The sequence below is a fragment of the Myotis lucifugus genome, unplaced genomic scaffold, assembly GCF_000147115.1.
Source record: "Myotis lucifugus unplaced genomic scaffold, Myoluc2.0 scaffold_10, whole genome shotgun sequence".
Lineage (NCBI taxonomy): Eukaryota > Metazoa > Chordata > Mammalia > Chiroptera > Vespertilionidae > Myotis > Myotis lucifugus.
The window spans coordinates 6,546,253-6,563,083 of record NW_005871058.1 but is presented as its reverse complement, the minus strand read 5'-3'; the positions used below and the strand labels follow the sequence as shown (position 1 = coordinate 6,563,083).

At 36.2% G+C, this 16,831-nt stretch overlaps 1 protein-coding gene across 6 annotated transcripts in view; it reads left to right on the top strand.

Moving 5' to 3' along the window:
- Positions 1–11,921, top strand: part of VEZT (vezatin, adherens junctions transmembrane protein) — a 61,488-nt gene extending 49,567 nt beyond the window's left edge. For 5 of the 6 annotated variants that reach the window (XM_006084127.3, XM_023749939.1, XM_023749943.1 and 2 more), the window contains 4 exons: positions 1,241–1,434; positions 4,978–5,078; positions 6,436–6,643; positions 10,853–11,921. In XM_006084127.3, the coding sequence (XP_006084189.2) occupies positions 1,241–1,434; positions 4,978–5,078; positions 6,436–6,643; positions 10,853–11,379 (1,030 nt within the window). In that variant the 3' untranslated portion in view covers positions 11,380–11,921. The remainder of the gene's footprint in view (positions 1–1,240; positions 1,435–4,977; positions 5,079–6,435; positions 6,644–10,852) is intronic. The other variant, XM_023749940.1, reaches the window with a different exon arrangement.
- Positions 11,922–16,831: the final 4,910 nt, after the last annotated feature.

The window sequence follows — 16,831 nt, the reverse complement described above, 5'->3', positions numbered from 1 at the left end:
CTAGTATATTATAATGGGAGAAGGTGGCTTAGGGAAGGAAGAGTGCTACACTGTATAGATATGAAAATGAAAAAGAGGGACTTTGTACCTTTGTCAGGAATTGTGGATTATGATGGGAAGTATGTTCTCTATTTAAAAATGAAATATTCTATATCTTAACTAGAGAGTATACCAGTCTTTAGCTATCATATATGAATTGCTCTATAGACTGCTACAACCTTGAAATGTCATCTAAAATTGTGTTTCACTCCTTTGCCCTTGTTCCCTTTGCTATTCCCACTCTCACTTTCTTACATGAGGACATTAACCCTTTAACTGTTCTTCCTCCAGAGTGCTCACGGCTAGATGGTTCCTGAGGCATATATTTGCTTTCTCACTTAACCAAAAATCTTAACTGGTTTCATAATATAGCTGCTTAGACTGAAGTCTATATAAAACATTCTGTAAAAAAGGTTTGCCATAATCTGACTACAGTCTGCTTTTCTGTCTTGATTTCTCCTTTTCCTTCAGTCCAGCCAAACTGTATAAATTGCCATATGCCCACAGGGAATATGGGAGATAAGGTAGAGTGACCTTCCTCATCTTTTGTACATGCTTCAATTTTTTCCCTCCTTCACTGCTCCCTCAAAAGGACCTCTTCCTTAGCTACTCCCTATCTGTCCCATTGCTGGTAGCAATGTTCCCCTCTTCTGAATTCTTATAACACTATCTTTTTATCTCTCTGTGGTATACTTTAGTGCCTGGATTCAACCCAGGTTTACAACTTATCAGCTGTATGACTCTGAGCAAGTTTCTTCAACTCTCTCGACCTAATTCCTCATCTGTAAATGAAATAAAATGTTATGACTTTTTATGATAATTGTATTTTATACGTATGTATAATTTATCTGATTCAGTTATGTTTCTTGTAAATAGAAGATGGGTTTAACTTGTCCTTTCAGTTCACGCCTAGTATATATGCAAGCAATATTTGTGGGATAAATATATGACACTGTTTATAAGCTTTTTAAAAAAGTGTTATAAAATACACGTAACATAAAATTTACCATTTAATCATTTTTAACAATACAGTTCAAGGCGTTAAGTATATTCACATTGTTGTACAACCATCACTACCTTCCATCTCCAAAACATTTTTAAACTTCTAAGCTTATTTCTTAAATAGGCCTTATAAATGATAAATTTTCCATTTTATATTTTAGAAATCTCCATGGTGAAACTGTTTTTCTTTATTACTCAGGGTAATAATTCTTGAAGATGAACTTGAAAAGCTTGTTTGTACTAAAGAAACACAAGAACTAGTGTCAGAAGCTTATCAAATCCTGGAACAGAAATTAAAGTTGATTCAGCCCCATGTTCAAGCAAGCAACAATTGCTGGGAAGAGGCCATTTCTCAAGTGGACAAACTGCTACGAAGAAATACAGATATAAAAGGTACCTGGGAGAGATTTCTTCCATATATTCCTCTGCAGTTAGGATTTTATTAGGTGTATTTCTTCTCTATGATGAAACTCACTTGGCAAGCCTTCTTAGTTTACTAAAGAAAAAGTTGAACTTATATGGCCCTGGCTGGTGTAGCTCAGTTGGTTGGAGTGTCTTCCTGTATACCAAAAGGTGGCGGGTTTAATTCCTGGTCAAGGCACTTACCTATGTTTTGGGTTTAGTTGTGGGAGACAACTGATCTATGTTTCTAATTTTTTTAAGTTGAACTTATATGTACAAATTAACACTGAATATAAAGTCTTGGCTCTTACTAATAAGAAAAACAGCCCTAGCCAGTTTGGTTCAGTGGATAGAGCGTCAGCCTGCAGACTGAAGGGATAGATTTTTATAATATTATTTATTATTAGAACATCCAGAATCTCTTTTCCAATTAAGGGTAATGATGATTTTGATATTCATGGGCCAGAAATTGAGTTTTGCTTCTAAGATGAAATTCTTTAGTTATTCAGAAATTTTATACAAATGTTATAATAGGTAGCACTATGTGTTTGTTATTAGGGGTCTAAAATGTATTAAGTACCATTATTTAAGAGTAATACTGCTAGGTAAAAAGATAGTCTTGAAATCCTCCACAAACCTGCTTTCATTTAACCCAGATTTTATACTTTGTTTTATTGATCTCACCAATTTCATTGTAAATGTTTGGAATATTAATTTTTAAACTTTGCTATAAACTATGTTTATCCCTTCCACCTTTATGATGAAGTTAATAACAGAAATTGTATTTCTGCCAAAGATGATTGATGCTTTATTATTCTGTTTCATTGTTTTGTTTACAGCTAAATCTGTAATACTTTAATGTCTTAAATATGTTGAATAAGTCCTTAGATAGTAAAAGTATTTCCTTTGAAAAAAGGAAATGTTAATAGTACCAATAGATTTCCTTTATGTCTCAAATATAAATTATCCTGCCAAGGATAATTTTGCCAAGGATTTTTTTAAAATATATTTTTACTGATTTCAGAGAGGAAGGGAGAGGGAGCTAGAAACATCCTCCTATATAATAAAGGGCTAATATGCAAATCAACCGAACAGCAGAACGACCGTTTGCTATGATGCACACTGACCACCAGGGGGCAGGCACTCAACACAGGAGCTGCCCCCTGGTGGTCAGTGCACTCCCAAAGGGAGAGTGCCGCTCAATCAGAAGCCAGGCTCACGGCTGGCAACTGCAGCGGCAGTGGCAGGAGCCTCTTCCAACTCCTCAGCAGCGCTAAGGATGTCCTACTGCCAAGCGGGCCTAAGTCTTCAGTCGGACATCCCCCAAGGGTTCCCAGACTGCAAGAGGGTGCAGGCTAGGCTGAGGAACCACCCCCCCCCCCAAGTGCACGATTTTTGTGCACCGGGCCTCTAGTCAGTGATAAGAGAGAATCATCGATCAGCTGCCTCCTGCATGCCCCCTACTAGGGATCGAGCCTGCAAGCAGGTTCATAGGTTGGCATTCAATCAATGAGCCACACTGGCCGGGCTTGCCAAGGATTTTTAATAGGTGCAGATATTTATGCATTTAAACTTTTTGAAATGACCCAAGTCTAGAGCTTTTGAGTACATTTTCTACAATTTGAATTACCATTGGGTGTTAAAAGATGCATCGCACTCACTTCTCCTTAGCATACTCTGAGATGTTGAGTCTTAGTCACTCACTTAAATATGATTGTTATAACTGTCTCCAATGCATTGGGCAAGTGATAAAGCAATTTCTTAATTATGCTCTGTATATGTGGCTTTTGCTCTATATAATAATGATATGAATAGAAGTAATTCACAAACTTTTCTCACTAAAATGCTCATAGTGGCCATACCTACACAACTTTAAAATGTTTGTTTGAGCCCTTGCTGGTTTGGCTCAGTGGATGGAGTGTCGGCCTGTGGACTGAAGGGTTTCAGGTTCTATTCCAGTCAAAGGCATGTACCTTGGTTGCGGGCACATCCCTAGTAGGGGGTGTGCAGGAGGCAGCTGATCGATATTTCTGACTCTCTATCCCTCTCCCTTCCTCTCTGTAAAAAATCAATAAAATATATTTTTAAAATATAAAAATAAAATGTTCATTTGAGCCTTAACTGGGTGGCTCAGTTGGTTGGAGCGTCATCCTGTACACCAAAAGGATGTGGGTTCAATTTCTGGTCATACCTAGGTTGCGGGTTCGATCCCTGGTTGGGGTGCATATGGGAGATAACTGATTGGTTTCTCTTTCACATTGTTGTTTCCCTCTTTCTCTCCATTCCTCTCTCTCTAAAATCAATTTTTAAAAAGGACATATATTCAGGTGAGGATTTAAAAAAATGTTCATTTGCATTTTTTAGATGCAGGTGCTTTAGTTAGCTGTATCTTGTAAAGTTACTTCAAAATTACAGGAATATCACAAGAATAGTTCACAGTACTCTTCATCCAGATTCCCCAGTTGTTGACATTCTAACACATTTGCCTTATCTATGTATCTATATGTAAATTCCTTTGGTGATATTTTTCTTAACCATTTGAGAGTAAGATGCAGACATGAAACCTCATTACCTATAAATACTTCTGTTTGCATTTTTCTAATGTCCAGGTCAAGATCACACATGGCATTTAGTTTTGGTGATCTTTATTCTCTTTTAGCCTTTCTTCTCTTTCATTATAAGTATTTTGTGAAAATAATACTTTAAGATTATATAAATACCCTTTCCTCATCAAAATTTTTCCCACTGTTAAGCATACACGCACCAAATGACTCAGTAATATTATTCCTAGATATTTACCCTAGAGATATAAAAGCTTAATGTTCACACAAAAACCTATACACAAATATATATTTATAGTGGCTTTATTCATAATCACTAAAACCTAAAAGAAGCTTGTGCCCTTCTGCTCGTGAATAGATAAATTGTTACATCCATCCATATAACTGACTACTACTCGGCAATAAAAAAAGAAATAAACTGATACATCAATAAGATGGAGGAGCCTAGCCAGTTTGGCTCAGTGGACAGAGCTTTGGTCCGCAGACTGAAGGGTCTCGGGTTTGGGTCCAGTTAAAGGCATATATCTCAGTTGCAGGCTGATCCTTGGCCTGTATGGAAGGCAACCAATCGATGTGTCTCTCTTACATTGACGTTTCTCTCCTCTCTGTCTCTCCCCCTCCCACTCTCTCTAAAATAAAACAACAACAAAAAGATCGATGGAAGAATATTCTTGGTGAGGATTAACAAAAAAAATAATAATAAGATGGAGGAATCTCTAATGCATTATGCTAATCAAAAGAAGCCAGACTTAAATCACCATATACTATATGATTCCATTTATATGACATTCTTAAAATAGTAAATCTTAATAGGAACAGAAAACATATCAATGATTATTGGAATTAGATATGGAAGAAGGAATATGGTATAAAGAGGCAGTATAAATAAATGTTTTGAGGTGAAGGAACTGTTTGGTATTTTGGTTGTTAATCAGATATTCACTCATTTCTGTGTGGCCTGTTTCTTTTTAAGGCAAACCTGAAATAGCATGTGAAAGCCCACGCTGTACTGTGGTACCCGTGCTGCAGCCTACTCTGCACATTGCAGACAAAGATCCAATCCCTGAGGAGCAGGTAAGGGTGAAAATTGCTTGTTTCCCATAAAGGAGAGTTGCACATGTGAAACTTACCTATTGCTCTCTGTAAGTGACATTGTAGAATTTATGTTTCTAATGAGCTTCAAAATCACAGTATAATGTATTGAATATATATCAAATCATTAGTTCTTAGTGCCTTGAATTTTAATCCATTTTTTTAGACACTTAAAAGTGATAAAGCACATTAAAAAATAGTGCCTTGGCAAAGGTACCTTTCTGAGATACTGGAAATGTTTTTATCTTGATCTACCACCATGTATACATATCTAAAAATTTTATACATTCATCTTGTGCATTTGACTGCATTTATGTTGTGCCTCACTTTCGATATTGACTAAGATTTCTTTTGCTCAAGAAGTTTTCCTTAGGTCATATAGTCTATTCAGTATCCTTAATTGCAAAGGGAAATCAACCCTTTGCAGGAGGCAGCTGATCGATGTTTCTCTCTCATCGGTGTTTCTAACTCTCTACCTCTCTCCCTTCCTCTCTGTAAAAAATCAATAAAATATATTTTTTAAAAATAATAATAATAAATAAAAAACATTAGATACCTCACGGAACATTCAGAGGGCCAGGTAATCAGGCTTGAACCAGGCTGGGGTAAAAAGCTGAAATCACTCAAAAGAACTTTTACAGTGGCAACACCACTGTAAGTCACTGGGCAACGACATTGCCACTTGCTCCTTCAGTGCTACCTTTAGAACTTCTGCCTCTGGAAACTTTATTGCCACCATTCTTACCAGAGTGGATTCCATGAGATGCCTGCTTCTTTTATAACATACTTCTGAATTAGATCTGATCCAGATACATCTGATTAGAGGATCTCAGTTGTTTGTCTGAACCGTAACTGCAAGGGAGTCTGGGTAAGCAGGGATCCTTCCATCTGCCTTAGTGATATGGAGAGCCATAGATGAGGTGTTCCACAATCCTAGGAATAGTGTTCAGACTTCCTGGGACCTCAGAAAGCACCACAAATTCTACCACAAGAGGACTAACATACCTCACCACCTCCCCAACCACCAGCCCGGCTAATTTTGATTGGTTTTGACAGAGCTAATCACTGTAACCTTTACTAGATCTGTAAAATGGTATCAAAGTAGAAAAATAACGATTGAGTTATTAAACTTCCTTACTTAAAACCCTTTATAGTATCAAATTAAGTTTTTTAAATTGTCCACTTATCTATGTTTGCTTTGTTTGTCCAACTGTGTTTTACTGACCTGTGCTAAGAGTCCTCCTTTTTTAATCTTGGAGAAGGGTAGGTGCAAATAAATAAATACTGCTAGAAAATCATCTGCTTGAAGTAAAGTTCTTTTTCTTTTATTCATTTTCAGGAATTAGAAGCTTATGTAGATGATTTAGATATGGACAGTGATTTAAGAAAGGATGATTTTTATTACTTGTCTCAAGAAGACAGAGAGAGACAGAAGCGTGAGCATGAAGAATCCAAGAGGGTACTCCAAGAATTAAAATCTGTGCTGGGATTCAAAGCATCAGAGGCAGAAAGGCAGAAGTGGAAGCAACTTCTATTTAGTGATCACGGTAAGCACTGACTTCAGAGTAAAAGGTTATTTCAGTGTAGGGGATTTTTCTTTAACTGAATCTTATTTTGGTTACAGAATTCTTATGACTCTAATTTTAGGGATCCACCAGTAAGTATAGTACTTTTTATTCTAGATACAAAATCAATTTGTTTAATTAAAGAGTAGGTATGTAATGAAATGGGATATAAAAATCACACTTTTCATCAGTTATTTGATTTTTTGACTGAATTTGTTTTGGAATGGACAGTGAGTTGAATAAATTAGAGTGTTTTCAAATTTTATGTATTTGAGATTCTAAACTCTGTTCTCTTTTTGTTGATATTATAAATACCTCAGTGAAACACAAATAATTGGGTTCACTATTGAAACAAATGGACTAAGAGACCTAGGCGCTTAGCTACATCGTTTAGGTTACTCAGTGATTTGAACACTGTAGTGGATGGGAGTTGAGAGCCTGCTTCTGTGCACACTGTTTCCATACTTGGATTTGGACAAAGCTGGATGACTGGCAATACCTAAGACAGTGGTCGTCAAACTACGGCTCACGAGCCACATGCGGCTCTTTGGCCCCTTGAGTGTGGCTCTTCCACAAAATACCACATGTGGGCGTGCATGTAGAGTGCAATTGAAACTTCGTGGCCCATGCGCAAAAGTCGGTATTTTGTGGAAGAGCCACACTCAAGGGGCCAAAGAGCCGCATGTGGCTCACGAGCCGCAGTTTGACGACCACTGACCTAAGATTAGCCTTAACTCCTCTATGTTTCCCACCTGTCTTTAGTTGAACTTCTTGGGAGGCAGGGAAGGGAATGAGGGGAAGCTTAATACTTGACAATATTAAACTAGCTAATTTCTAGATGAAGAATTAATTTCTAAGAAGGTAGAGGGACTTCCCTTCTATTTTAGAGTATGTAGAGCCTCAAAATCAGTTGTCTTCTTTTCCCTTTCTCTTTTTATTCGAAATATATAGGTTAGTTAACTTCTGGAAAGTTCCTCAGGGTCCTCTTAGGAGCCCTACCATTTTGATTCTCCTTTGTCCACATGTACTTTTTTTTATTTTATCCTTCCTCCTTCTTTCCATTGACCTCTTTTATAGCCCAGGTCCTCATTAGATTATGCTCATCTACACTAATAAAAGAGAAACATGCAAATAGACCATCCCTCCATTACGCCCACCAGCCAGAGCGAGTATGCAAATTAACCCAACAAAGATGGTGGTTAATTTGCATACACAGGCACGGGGAGTGAAGACTGAAGACAGCGTAGAAGGAAGCCAAGCGCTGCAGAAGGGAGTGAAGCGGCAGAAAAGGGAGGGAGCCGAGGTAGCGGAGACGGGAGGGAGCGAGGCCCGCCTCCGTGGGCTTCGCTCCCTTCTCTGCTTTGCTCCAGCCGCAGGAAGCCCTATTCTTGCAGGAATAGGCCTGAGGAAGCCCTATTCTTGCAGGAATCTTCCTGCAGCGGGCCTCTAGTGTATTATAATAGACTTAGTTGACTTCCATTTCAGTATCTTTGTCTTCTAAGCTATCCTTAGAAATAGTGTCTAAGCTTCAAAGATAGCTTCTAACTTTGCAAGGTCTAGATCAGTGATGGCGAACCTATGACACACGAACTCATTTTTTTGGTTGATTTTTCTTTGTTAAATGGCATTTAAATATATAAAATAAATATCAAAAATATAAATCTTTGTTTTACTATGGTTGCAAATATCAAAAAATTTCTATATGTGACATGGCACCAGAATTAAGTTAGGGTTTTTCAAAATGCTGACACGCTGAGCTCAAAAGGTTCGCCATCACTGGTCTAGATATTTCTCAAACAGCAAATTGACAATAGCTCTCTACTTAAAAACCTACAGCAGCCCTGGCCAGTTTGGTTCAGTGGATAGAGCATTGGCCTGCGGACTGAAAGGTCCTGGGTTCGATTCTAGTCAAGGGCACATACCTGGGTTGCTGGCTCAATCCCAGTGGGGGGCATGCAGGAGGCAGCCAATCAATGATTCTCTCTCGTCATTGATGTTTCTATCTCCCTCTCCCTTCCTCTCTGAAATCAATAAGAATATATTTTAACAAACAACAACTACAAAACCTACAGCAGTGCCCCCCTTTTTATTGTATTACATCTAAACTCCTTTTCCTGGTGTTAAGCCTTTCCATCATATGAGTCCATCATACCCAATTATATGTCCCACTATTTCCAATATAGATATCTTCCTCCAGTTATATTTATCTAATTATGGTTCCACAAATTCACTATTTTTATTCATGAAAAACACTCATGCTGATCCCTTTACTAGACATCTCTCTTCTCCAGGCTGTCCTCTCCACCAGTCTCCTCTGTGAATCCTCTAGCCCTGCCACCTTTCCTACCAATGCAGACCCTCATGCCAGAAGGGCACTGTAGCAAAATGAAAGCAAGTCTGAGCAGCAAAGCATATAGGAGATTAGGATCTTCCTAGAAGCAGCAGTAAAAATTGAGTTCCTGTTACCTGCTTATATATTGGGCCTACATAACTCATAGATTAAGAGTATTAATGTTTTAGGCACTGTTGTTTTCTGTGCGTTGGATTTTTTTTTTTCTCTGTAATACAGTCTCCTTAAATAAGGGTTTTTATTATCCTTCATAGTATTCATTCAACAAATTCTTTCTTCAACAAGTAGTTCTTAACACATTGTTCATTGTTTTATATTCCTAACACATAAATCAAGAGACAAAAATCCCTACACTCCTGGAGGCTTATATTCTAGCACAGTGTTAATTTAATACACTTGTATTACTCCCCCGCCCCATTTAATTAGCAATTATCAGGAATATCAGTCAACTTCTAATGTATGTTGCATTCTTTAAACCAGCATATTTATAGATTAAAACTGCATGTGAAGACTGAAAATAGCATTATATATAAACTTGTATCCTTTTTTATTGTTTAGTATTTTCTTCATGTAGCTTTAAAATTATCCTATTGACAATATGGGCAAAGAGAACACTGAGAAATGTGTCTCTTTTTCAGGTACGTGCTTTGATAGTTTACATTTGAAAAGGCAACAATGTTGATTTAGTTTGTGAAATTAAGTAAAAAGCTGCTGATACCATAAAGTGCTTTTCCCATGAAGTTTTTCGGTACATCTTCCAGAGTTGTTTTCATCTCTGCCTACAGGGGTAAAGTCCGAATGGAATTAGAGAGGGAAATTCTGCACTGGAACCTGTTGTCGCTGCTTCTCTAGTGGAGATACTGCAGCTTAGGGATCTGTTTCTTGCAAATGGACACATTTTACAAAATAATTTTTAAATAAGCGCCAGATCTTCAAGATGTACTTTTTTATTTCTTCCGCCATGCTTCATAATATATTGTATTGTACTAACCCCTCATACTGGGAGGAGAGACTGCCTAGCAAGCAACCCACTGCCTACTAACTTCAAGAGGGGCTAAATAAAACTTCATTTGCCTTGAAAGGACAACTTCTGCCGTATGGTTATATATTATATTTATGTATTATGCTTTGTACAGTAGTTGGTCTTGAGTGCAGATTTTATTTCATTATATATTTTTCTGTGACATTACAAAATGTATAGAAGTTACAGCTTTACTTTCATCAGGGTCTTGTTAGGTGGTTGGCAAGTAAATTGAATTGTATGTTACGTTTGTTTTCCATGCTGTTTTAACTTATATATATGTGTGTTGAAAATATGATTATCTGGATTACTTAGGCTTTTTATCTTACATATTATCAGTGAAAGCCATGCTGCTTATTTCTTAATGCTGTGGTCCTCAAAATTTAGTATGCATCAGTACAAGGTGGAAGGCTTATCAACATATCTGGTCCCCAACCCCATCTTCCAATTTAGTAGGTCTGGGGTGGGGCCTGAGAATTTGCATTTCTGCCAAATTCTAGGAGATGCTGACTGATGCTATTAGTTCAAGGACCACACTTAGAGAATCCATGCTTTAATATTTTGGATAAGAGAATACATGAGGTATTTTAAAATCTTCATCATAAACCTGTCTCATTTCATTTCTTAGGCATTTTATCTCTTATAAAGTTCTTTGGATTTATAAATTTATATTGATTTTACCAGAAAGTTTTATTTAGCCTTTATTTCTTGTTCTTTATAAGAAAAAAATCTACTGGGAGTTTAAATTAAAGTTTAAATTATTTCTGGGTCCTTAGTTATTATTTTTCTTTCTTTCTTTTTGCTTTTTTTTCCTTTAAAGCTGTGTTGAAATCCTTGTCTCCTGTAGACCCAATGGAACCCATAAGTAATTCAGAACCATCAATGGATTCAGATATGGGGAAAGTTGGTAAAAATGATATTGAAGAAGAAAGTAGTAAACCCTCCATAACTGATGATGAAATATGTAGTAGGACTGAGTATTTGTGTGAAAACCCTCTAGATGGTAAAAATAAAGACAATTTTACACATGAAGGCTTCCTGCAAGGAGCTGAAAAAAGAGCGTGTCTGTGGGAAAGTGAAGATGACTCTCAGCAGGCAGATGTTGGTGACCTGACCGCTGCCCATCCAGTTCCCAGGGACTCACCACAGCCCTCCATCAGGCAGAGGCTGGCGCGGCTGCAGCTGTCACCGGATTTTACCTTCACTGCTGGTCTCGCTGCCGAAGTGGCTGCTCGGTCTCTCTCCTTTACCGCTATGCAGGAACAGACTTTTGGTGACGAGGAGGAAGATCAGTTAATAGAAGAAAATAAAAGTGAGGTAGAAGAAGAAGAACCAAGATTTACATGAAGGATTTTAAATTATTCCTTTTATGAAAGTGTTTTTTAGCTTCAAGACTAGATATTCCACTGGAAAGGGAAAATGAGTGTAAGTTTATTATATATAAAGCTAAGGTATGAATTTACAGGAAGAATCTGGTTTAAACAACTGATCTGAAAATAGTAATTACCTGTATGGCAGATCTTTTAGGACAATGAGAGAAAGGTAAGGGCTCTTTTGAATAATTGCTGTTTTACTTGCAGCACAACTGATCAGTTTTGGAAATTCTTTAAGTACTTTTCATAACAAATGAATTTATCATTTCTTGCCAGAATTTGCTATCACAAAATGACTGGGATAATTCTGTCGCAAGAACATATGACTCTTTTTTACTGTTTTCTCACAGTTAATAACTGCAGTTGTTATGTTAATAACAAGTTGTTTGTATTTTACTTTTGTTTATACCACGTCTTAAAACAAAGATACAGGTTCTAAATAAAATAAAAAAAAGATCTCATGCAATTGATGTGTACTGGGGTTTGGAACTAAAAAATAGTTTTATTTTAAAAGTACTTGGGTTATGACATGTTTCTTATGTTTTCCTTGTTAATGTGTATTCAGCAGTTAATTTTAAGATTTTCTGATATTTTTTAAAAGCGTGCCATTTAAGAATTATCCTTTTACATTTTTGTGTGTTTACCTTTTTCTGAAGAGCTGATTTCAAAGTAGGATCCCTGTGGTCCAAGACCTCATTCCCAACTTTGCAGAAAGTTCTTTTTATCAGTTCGTCTAGATAAGCAGGCCACCATGCTGCTGATTTCTTGCTTTAGGCTATCCCCTCTCTACCTGAATAAGATTCTGGAAACATCCTGTCAGCTTCCTGGAAAGCATCCTTGCCTCCTTAATACTTAATACTTCATTTACAAACTACCTCTTAAAAGAGGTTGCTTTCCAAATTATACAGTAGCATCTGTTTTGTGTTGTGATTACATTTATTTATTTATATTGATTTGAGAGAGAGAGAGAGAGAGAGAGAGGAAGGGAGAGAAAGAGAGAAACATTGATTTGTTGTTCCACTTATTCATGCATTCACTGGTTGATACTTGTACGTGCCCTGACAGGAGATCAAATCCACAACGTTGGCTTATCGGGGTGACACTCTAACCAACTGAGCTGCCCTGCCAGGGCCATGATTGCATTTTCAAAGAGTGATATTTTCAGGAGTATATTGTGGTTTGAAACCTATAGCTTCCATGTACTGACATAGTGTGTAGATGTTATTTGGGGAAAATGTAGAGATAATTCAATTTATGCTGCTGCCCTACAAAGAAAATTACATGATGAATCTAAATTGTCTTTCGAGTTAAGAAGCACATGCAGACTCCTACAACTTAGCACTTAGAGTAAATTTTCATACTAAAGGGTTTATGGGTTTTTTTCAATAATCTAAAGAAATTTATTTTTTATCCTGAGGAAAAACTTGTTTCTGCTTTACTTGAATGGTAAAGATCCTTTGTATTATACGTTATTCTGCCAGTTGCCAAAAATTCTGTGACATCCATAATTAAGCTCTTAGGAGCAGTTCCTAAGAGTAGGCCTAGTTTACAACTCAGAAATAGTAATAATATTTAGAGTTTACTTTCTTTTTTTTAATCCTCGCCTGAGGATATGCTTCAATAGATTTTAGAGAGAGCGGAGAGAGGAGTGGGAGAGCGATAAATATCCATTGGCTGCCTCCCATAGGTGCCCAACCAGGGACCAAACCCTTAGTCTAGATGTGTGCCCTGACCAGGAATCGAACCTGCAACCTTTCAGTGTATGGGACAACGCTTCAACCAGCTACGCCACCCAGCCAGGGCACGTTTACTTTCTTTTTAAATTAGTTTGTGAACTCTTTTTTTCCTTGGATTTAGAAGAAATAACTAAGGAAAAATTTGATAATCTTTCTCTTAATCTATAACCTTACACAGGAAGAATTCGAGATTAATACTTTTTAATTTTGTTATGTTTTGTTTTTTATTACACCAGTGTGGGAAAAATATCTTCATAATATTCTACCAGTTTTATTCAATGCTCTCTAAGGTGATACTTTTTAAATGTGAAGGGCTAATTTAATCAAGAATTTGAAACCTTCGCCCTGGATAGAGCGTCAACCTGTGGACTAAAGGGTCCCAGGTTTGATTCCAGTCAGGGGCACATGCCTAGGTTGTGGGCTCAATCCCCAGTGGGGGGTGTGCAGGAGGTAGCCAATCAATTATTCGCTCTCATCATTGATGTTTCTATCTCTCCCTCTCCCTTCCTCTCTGAAATCAGTAACAATATTTTTTTTTAAGAATTTGTAATTTCCCAGTCTGATTTGTTTTATTCACTAGTTCATTAGTTCAGTGAAAATTTTGCTTGGTGAAATCATGATATAAGGATCTTAAAATTTTAATTTAATGTTTTTTTGGTGTGTGTAATTTTCAAATTTTCTTTCATCTTTTAAAATATTTTCAAGATAAAATATTATCTTTCCTGTGAAAATTCCTAACTTATAATAATCTAGAAGTCAGTGTTTCTCCATTTTTTCATGGGCACCTATAATAGAATAAATTGGAGGTCTTATTTTTAAAATGCAGACGTAGAACCATCCTCCCAATTATTCTTAGTCATTTTGGAATAAGACCTAGGTGGTGTTTATGCCCAGTAAAAACTAAGAACCTCTATGTTAGACTTTATGCTTCCTTCCAATGAATACCTGAAGAAGTAAAATACGCCAGTGTAATATAAGTAGATATCCTTGTTTGTTACTTTTCTGAGAATATTTCACTTTGTCTTATTAGGCTCTTGACTAGTTTTAATAGCTGCCAACCCACATACAAAAGAAACCCTGTAGGGAAAATATTTTGTGGGGAAAATTTGTAATTGTACTTTCCAAGTTTAACAATAATATTTGACAGGATAATTCTTATTAGGAGTAATATCCTGACAGCTTTTATCTTTTCTATTTTTAAATATGATACGTTTTCATTGATTTTTAGAGAATAAGGGAGGGAGGGAGGGAGGAGAGAGAGAGAGAGAGAGAAACATCCACCGGCTGCTTCCCGCACACCCTCCCACTGGAGATTGAGCCACAACCTGGAATCAAACTAGCAACCTTTCGGTGAATGGGACAGCACTCAACCACCTGAGCCACACCTTACCAGGGCTGACAGCTTTTAATACGAACATTTCCATAGTTTGTTTTAAACCTAGTATTTAATGCAAGAATGTTTTAAAAAAACTATTTAAGTCAGTCTTGAAGACAGAATTTTTATGCTTTGTCTATAGTTAGGAAAATCATGGCAATAAATGATCTGGTGACAATTATATCTTAAATTATTTTTTTTTCAGCTTTCATTAAAACTACATATCTGGTCTGACTAGTGCTAGACTCTTCCTAGTCTTTGATTTGTGGTCCTCTGCTTATATTCACAAGTTTTCTCTATTATCTGACTTCATAAGTTAAGTCCTCTTTAAAGTCTAATTGTACTTACAATATCTGAATATACTTTATTGGGAAATAATACATTGACTCAAGTTTGACGTTATGGGAGACAAGCAGGTCAAAAGAAACACATTTAAGGCAAATTAGTAAGGAAATTTAAGAATATTGGCTTAAGTGTTTAATGCAGAAGGATAAGCCTGAGTTTAAATCACAGATCCATCATTTAAAAGCTGTGGATACAGCTAAATAACTTCACAGGAAGTTTTTCCAGCAAAACCCAAATCTTCTAGATTGCTAAATGATGTTTGTGATTCTGACTTCTCAGAAATATTTAAAAGTAAAACTATTGAGGCTAAAAAAAAAAAAAACAAGATCTGGTCATAAAATATATTTGTAAAATAAGTCAAAAATTAAAAATTCCGTTTTCATTAAAAAATAGTAATTCTGATTCACATAATAAAAGTGGCAAAGCTTTTAATATTAAAGCATAAAAAGATTCAAGTTCATCTACATTTCACAAAATTATAAATCAAGTGTTAAGGGATCTTGGAGGTCATTTCACTCTGGTGACTTACTTATACCCCATCACTAATGTAAAATATGAAATATTTTGATACATTATTGAGAAATCATGTGGGAAGGAAGGCTCAGTTGATTTGGATTAATCATCGTGTATTGTTTCTATACCTAAACAAAACAAGGAAACAGGAACTAAATACCATAAGATGGGTATAGCTCAGCCAACTCATTATTTGAATTAAAGTAGGTATCATGCCATGAATGACAACTAGACAAAGCATAAAAGTTGATTTATTCTCAGTTATATTTATAAGAACATATCTGTGCAATTTACATTATATTAGAAAATAAAGCTATAAATATTTTAGAGGAGAAAATATGGGGAAATACCCTAAGTATAGTAACAGTTGATTTATCTGTAATCATTGATAATAACTAACTTGTATAAGTTAATTTTTTGGGTAACTGAGGCAAATCCATTTAATAAACTTTTTTAACAGTACAGTGCGAAATTTTCTACAATGTACTTTCTACTTCTCTTTTTCTAGAGTATTTAGTATATAATTTTAACTTTTTTTGTCATCTTTAAGAACATCAATTATGGAGTGGTAATCAGAAACTCGCCCTCAGGAGGCTCCTGAGACATAAAATGCCCCTTTCCTGCGTGGTCCTGTATTGCTATGCTTTTGCGTCATGTTTGTTTTTCACAGTTTCTCTGTTTTCCCGTATAATCAGCTGTCACTTTTTGCTCCTGTCTTCTGTGCCTGCATCCTGCACTAGCCCCTAATTTGCTGCTTCTAATCTGCTGTGGACTGGGAAACCAGATTGCCAAGCTTGCTAGAATTGTGTCTAAAATAAGAGTAAGTAGACTGAAAGAAGGCTAAGGGGCTTTTCTGTCAGTGGCGTGCATGGACTTTATGGAACCTGTTTGGCTGCTTAGCATACTTTTGTTTGCCTCTTAGTTCTTTACTAAACTGGCTAAAAACATTTGGTTGTATATGTGATTGCCATATATTTGAAGTATTAATTCAGTTTTTATATATTGATATTTCTAGGACTCTCCATTAATGAATTAAGCTCTGAAAGAAAATTTTACTAACATCCTCACATAAATTATTGTGTATATTTTAGGACAATGTTAAACATTTTGTTCTTAGTTGTTCTTAGTATAGTGTATAGAGTTAAAACATACAGCACTGTAAACGTGATTTCAACTCTGTTCATCAAGATTTATATTCTAGAACTATTGGTTTGAGACTAAACATGCATGGGTAATTTAGTAGAATTACCCGTGAACTGGGTTTCTGAATTTTGGGGGAATGAGTCATTCTTTATACCCCAGTTTTCTATAGAGCTTAAATTAAGCATTAAAATTGTTTGAAATAAGTGTTGAAGGGAGTCTTTAAAACTTAATATGCATTGCTATCTTCTTAAACAATACATGAAATGCATTTTATTTAATCTTTTTTTGATGTCAAAATGGTCATTATTAACAGT